Here is a 6,923-nt window from a genome sequence, read left to right as displayed (position 1 = left end):
TGAAATGCATCAAAATTTTAATGACATGTTTTAATGATAGAATTCATAGAATCAAGAAGAGAAAACATATACTGTGCATGCAAAACAGAAAAACACATCAAACGTATATTTTAAAAATATACATGGCTACCCTTTTACTCTGCAGTTATTTGAGAATAGCATTTAATTTTAACCATCACTGTAGCACAGGGTATATTATCGAACTGTGGCAGCATGATTCAGCACAGTTACACTCAGACTTAAACACATTTTAATTAATAAAACACTCAAAGTTAAACCCATTTTAATTTACAAACATTGGTCATAATGGAAGTGTTTAAGATTTACATTTAAATTTAACTACAGAAGCATATTTTGCCATCAGAGCATATAAAATGTAGTCAGGTTCATCACTGGACTAGGCATGATCCACTTTCCATGTTCATGGGAAAATTCAATGCAAAAATAAATGAAATGCTTAAAACTTGCAGGAGAATAACAAATAAAGTGCAGAGAGAGGATCATCCCAGCTCTGGTGAGGATAGAGATGAAACACATAATGCAGAAAGAATATGTGTGTGTCGGAGATATCCAAACACCCATATTCCTCCAGGCTATGCAAGAAACCATATGGGCTTCTCACTGCTGTGAACAAATCACACCATAGTTGTTAATAGAATAGAATAGAGTAAACAAAGAGTAAAAAAGATAAGATAGCTGCCAAAGTTCAAGGAGTTCTTGGCCACAGCAGCTACCCGCACCGCCATCTTGATCAGAGCTGACTCCAGAGCTGTTAAATTCTACACCATGAAAATATTTTAACATTTACTTGTTAGAATACATGGCACATTGATGTTTAAGTTGCTGTCACAACAATATCTTGTATGCAGCATATAGCTTTATATGTTAAATTAGTTATTTGTACTTATAGCCTGGATTACTACAGCTCAAGTAATACCCATTCAATATAAATGTCATTCAACCTAACATATACAGTATATATCACATAAATCTACCCTTCTTGAAAAGCCATTTATGGCCCTTTATACTTATATTTATATTACTAAAGTACATTTCTCCTGCCTATAGAGCAGTACAACAGTATGTTCCTTCTGCCTTTAAAAAAGTACTACACATACAAAAGCTACAATCCTTCTGCCCTCAGAGCAGTAGCACCATTCCTCCTGCCCTTAAAGCAGTACACTATCTACATTCCCCCTGCCCTTAGAGCAGTAGCTACGTTCCTCCTGACCTCAGAGCAGTACGGCACTACACTAGCTACATTCCCCCTGCCCTCGGAGCAGTACCGCACTACAATAGCTGCATTCCCCTCAGAGCAGTAGCTACATTCTTCTTGTCCTCAGAATAGCACCACACTACGTTAAATACATTCCCCATTCACTCAGAGCAGAAGCTACATTCCCCTTGCCCTCAGATCATTCACTACATTCCCCCTGCCCTTAGAGCAGTAATAAAATATATAATAGCTACATTCCCTCCTGCCCTCAGAGCAGCAATAAAATACATTCCCCCTGACATTAAAGAAGTACTGTTATACTACACAGTGCATTTCTGCGTTAAGTGCAGCATTAAACAGTAAAATAGTAATTAAAATATTGTTTAAAAAGGATGATTTAACCCAAAGAAATCAGTACTCCTGCCCAAGAACAACCTTCTAATAAGCAGCACTCCTGCTCCAAAAGCAGCACCCCACAACAAGACCAACACTGTGTAAAATGATATTGGCTTATGTGCTAAGTTAGCTAAGTAAGCTAACTGACTTTGCTATGGTGCACAATAACAATTAATTCTAAGAAAACTCAATGCCGAATATGTAAGGGTGCCTAGCAGGGGGTTGCATGTAACTAACATAGCTACCAGTCAACATTATGTGATATTTCACTGTCATTACCTATACACACTAAACATTGTATATCCAACTAAGCTTGGTTCTCCACAAAATCAAGCTAGTAAAGTTATATTTGTCTATGTTTACTGCAATTTTTTCATATGCACAATCTTCCACTGCTGGAGAGATTTTTCTTCTTAAATTTTTGGTTCTGCCTATTTTGCCCCAGTCTTAATCAGGGCTGACATTAAAGTGAGATACTGGCAAATGCTCAATGGGAGAGTAGCAGGAACCCACCATAATTCTTGAGGATTTTTCTGGAAGATGGGAGGGGCTTATACATTAATACTCTTCAATGCTGACCAGACATCAGGCAGGTAAGGACACTTCAATCTGGACAAAAGTCTTTATTGATACACTTAACTTCAGAAAAAAAAAGTTAGACAGGAGTAGCATAACTGCCCTTAGCATGAGAAGAATTTTTCATTATCACTCATCTCCACTAATAATAGAAAGGAATCAATCAATCATTCATTCATTGTCTGTAACCGCTTATCCAGTTCAGGGGCACAAGGCAGGAACACACCCTGGAGGGGGTGTCATTCCTTCATAGGCTGACACACATTCACACATTCACTCAAACCTATGGACACTTTAGAGACATTTTCCTTTACTTATCTTTAGTGCACGTTGAGCCAAGCTCTGTATTCGGCCACTGGCACAGAGTCATCCTCGGGTGGCTGTAATAATCAGCTGTTTGTGTACAATCACTGACCCACACTTCCAAACACACAGTGACTCCGCAAAACCCACAAATATAAAAGGAAAAAGAAACAAACTACAGCATAAAGACACCATAAACCAAAAAAATCTAATTAAATAAACACCACACACATCAACTGAAAACACTATTTGGGTCAATAAATAACACAGCAAGGAGCTGTTCACATTTGACATGATTTTTTTTTTTTGGACTTTGGAAGGAAACCCGGATGAAACCCTTGTAGACACGAGGAGAAACCAAACTCCTCAGAGACAGTCACCCAGACACCCAAGCCCTGATTCCTGGTTCCGTGTCACAGCAACACTACCTGCTGTGAGATCGCCCTAGAGAGGAATCAGTAGAAAAATTTTTTATAAAATTACACATAGTCAGATTTTTTGCTTTAATAAATTATGAAATTCTCTGGGCATGAGTTGCACCATATTAGCAATCTGATACAAGGTTATGCACAGGAAGGTGTTTAGTGATAAATGAGTTTTTGTACAGTGGGCCTCATGGCACAGTAGTAGAGAGCAGAGTCTGATACTGCAGCAGAGGAGATCACCAGATCCACTCTTTTTCTGTTACATTCACTTCAACTTCTGTTCGTTCAAATGGAGGGACTGCTTTGCTCACAGATTTTTTTTCTGTTGGTAATATCATCAGTAAATACTCTGGTCTGGATTCAGGATGCTGTCGATACCAGTAAAGATTGCCTGAACTGGCCAAACCATCATATTTGCAGGAGACAGTAACTGTCTCCTCTTCAAAAGCATGTGTTTTGTTCTGCAATGGTGCTATTGACTGTGAAGAATATTTGTCTGTGACAGAATAATAAATCTTTTTTACAATTTTTTTTTAAATCACAAAACCATAAAACATTAAAATCGCAAAAACATAATGTATATAAGATGTATTCCTGTACAAATAAATGTATTATTAACATATTCAAATACATCACCACAAATTAAACCACAGTCAAAAATACAGAAATAAATTATACAATTTGCATTTCACATAGATATAAATATATGAAATATATGATATATAGAAGGTATGAGATAGAAATATAATACTTACCAATTATGATCATAAACACAGTCAGCAAGCACAGAAACATCATGGAGGCTCCAGTGTACAAATAATGAGGAGTGATTTAGTTGCTCCTTCTCAAACCTGTAAAGATCCCTCCTACATTATAAGAACAGAGAAATGTAGATAACCATTCCCTGCTAACAAATCCTTCAATGGTTTCCATGTCAAACTTTGTTATTTATTCAGGGGCCTGAATACGTTTGCACGTCACACTTTTCATATTTTTATTTGATCATTCATCATTTTCGTTCATTCATTCATTCACTGTCTGTAACCGCTTATTCAGTTCAGGGTTGTGGTGGGTCCAGAGCCTACCTGGAATCATTGGGCGCAAGGCAGGAACATACTCTGGAGAGAGTGCCCATCCTTCACAGGGCAGCACACACACATTCACACCTACCAATGTGATTTTTTGGACTGTGGGAGGAAACTAGATCACCCAGAGGAAACCCATGTGGACACGAGGAGAACACACCAAACTCCTCACAGACAGGACTTGATCCCACTATCTCCAGGTTCCTCATTTCATTTCACAATTATGTGCTATTTTGTGTTGGTCTATCACTTAAAAAACTCAATAAAATACATTTTTGTATTTGTGGTTGTAAGGTGGTTGTAAGTTTGTAGTTGTAAGGTGACAAAATGTGAAAATTTTCAATGGGTATGAATACTTTTGATGAAATTGATGAGAATCCTTTGCCATCCTCTATAAAAAACAGATGCCTCTTAAAAGGGCACTCACAAGATATTGATATATTTTTGCTCTTACAGATTATTACAGAGCTGTTACTGAGCTAAACCATACCCCAATTACCTCTCCACAGCTCCATTTATACCCCTTCACTCTCACTCCATCCCCGTGTCAAACCACATCGCACCCACCACCACCTCATCTCCTCCCTTTTTCTCTCTGACAGTTTAAGCCCTGGGTGAGGCACATGGCTCTAAGTGTGTGCCTCCAAGACACTTCGAACTCCAGCCCAAACCTTTTGAGTTTGCCCTCCGCTCTGAGGTTTCTCTGGGCATGGACTGTACTAATAAATAGTTTTCTGTGGTAGTACAAACAGTAAGTAAAAAGTAGAAAGGAGTTAGTTTTTCCTCAAACATACCATCACACCTTGTGAATCACAAATGTGTGAAACACAAATGTGAAGCTTCTGAACAAAAGAGAACGGCATTGTAGATGTCCCCTTTAACTTGTTCGACCTCTGCCAAAATGGGAGAGTCCTTGAAGGAGCTTTATGCATTTTATGATGATGAGCTCCATGAAATCCTTGAGTAGAAATACTTTCATGTCAGTGCAGTGCAGCATCACACATGTTTTTCTTGTATAACATTAAGGAGACCTGTCAGCTGTAAGCAAGTACAATGTTTACATGTACTTTGCTACCCCTGATTTTGACTGATTTTACCTCTTCATGCTCAGATTAAAATAATGCAAATGTGCATGAAACAACATAGAGACCCTGTACTCTTTTTTTTTGGGACATCTTTTCAGCAATATATCTAGCTGTATCCTAATTCACTTTTAAAATATATTTTGATTGTAAAAACATAAATTCCTTCACTAACCATTGTTTTACAATTTAACAGGGATGCCTGTCCATCCCAGGGCATCACAAACTTGTACAATTTCACACAGCTAGGCAACATACCTATGTGTGTTTTGACCAGATAAACCTGCCCTCTCCTGGTAGACAGCATTTATTACATCTCTTAAGGTGTTACACAAAACCCTTAAATGAGAAGCAACATGTAGCAGTTGTTTACATATTTAATGAATTTTTCAGTACAGTGGTGTTTCAGTGAAATTGGTTCAATAATATGCATTAAATGATATGTAAACACTATTTAAGTTGTATGTGCACATTGCATGTTTCATTTCAAAACAATAGCATCGGGATGCACAGTGGGAATAAGAGTGGCAGTAGCAGGAGTGTGTTGTTCTGAACATAGCCCTGCTGGGAAAACCTGGGTCAGCATTTGTGAAGATATATGTAAATTTGACACAAGCCACTTACTTACACAGCATATTAGACAGGTGGTCATAATGGTTTGGTTCAGCATTTGTGGATTGTTGGTGCTTTGATGAAGCTGATGATGGACACTTTCTAGACAAGAGCTCATCTTAAATTTCTCCTGAGATTACAGGCATTCATAGGGAATTTGTCCTGCTGCAGTAACACCTATTTATTTGTAAGGACTTGATGCTATCCAAATTAGTTTATGTTAGTGAGGTCAGACACTGATAATGGATAATTAGGTTTTGGATTACCAAAGTCAATTCCTCCCATGCCAGATATCTTTAAAAGTTATTCTACCATGGCAGGAAACAGCCTCTTGGCTCTATGGCCAAATATCTAAATGTGTATGTATTTACAGAAAAAAAGCATGTATTTGAAGACAGCAAGACCTGAAAGGAAGCACAATATAAAGCTCTAAGCCTTATACTGCTATGAGATTTTGTACAGTGAAGCTGCATTTCCTGTCATTGTGGGCGTCATGGCACAGTAGTGGAGAGCAGAGTCTGATACTACAGCAGAAGAGATCACCAGATCCACATAGCTGTTGTTCTTGTGCACTTCAGTATCGATACGAGGAGGAAGAGGCTTACTCTTATCTCCATTGGAATAAATGGACAGGAGAAAATCTGGCCTGGATCCAGAAAACTGACGATACCATTGTAGACTAGTATAAGTACCCTCACATTTGCAGGAAATAATAACCATTTTATCTTCATGACCATGAATTTTGTTCTCCAGTGGTTTTATTGACTGTGAAAAGGAGTCTCCTGTAATAAAAGAAAAGAAAAATCACATTAATTTTGTAAATATTTAATCTGAAATGAAACACTAACAGAGTTAAAAACTTACCCAACATGGACATAAACATAATCAGAGAGCACAGAGACATCTTGATGCCCCAGTGTTCTGATAATGAGGAGAGATTTAGGTGCTAGATTTCAAGCCTGTAAAGGCTCCTCCTACCTTTCTCAGGGTAAATGTTATTTATTTACCAGAGGAATTAAGATCAGAAATCCTGAAAGGGGGGCTGGAAAGGAAAAAAAAAAAACATTTATAATAATAATAATAATAATGAGGAAGCACTTTTAATGCTTATTTGTTATATTTTAATCTATTTGATCTCACTGAGGCAAATTTGCCTAAAGTGACCATTTTAATGTCACAGCTGTAGGGGGGATGAGGTGTATATACTCTTCAAGGAAACTGTAATGTG

The 6,923-nt window shown here is 37.7% G+C and overlaps 1 gene segment (V, D, J or C); it reads right to left on the bottom strand.

The window, feature by feature from the left end:
* Nucleotides 1-6,139: 6,139 nt before the first annotated feature.
* On the bottom strand, nt 6,140-6,599 carry LOC136706640 (T cell receptor alpha variable 12-3-like). The segment is given in 2 exon segments: nt 6,140-6,477; nt 6,560-6,599. Coding segments are annotated over 2 exon segments (378 nt in total).
* Between the last annotated feature and the right edge of the window lie 324 nt (nt 6,600-6,923).

This window comes from Hoplias malabaricus, chromosome 9, assembly GCF_029633855.1.
Source record: "Hoplias malabaricus isolate fHopMal1 chromosome 9, fHopMal1.hap1, whole genome shotgun sequence".
In the NCBI taxonomy this organism is placed as follows: Eukaryota; Metazoa; Chordata; class Actinopteri; order Characiformes; family Erythrinidae; genus Hoplias; species Hoplias malabaricus.
Note: the sequence above shows the minus strand (reverse complement) of the source record. Positions and strands in the feature narration are given on the sequence as shown.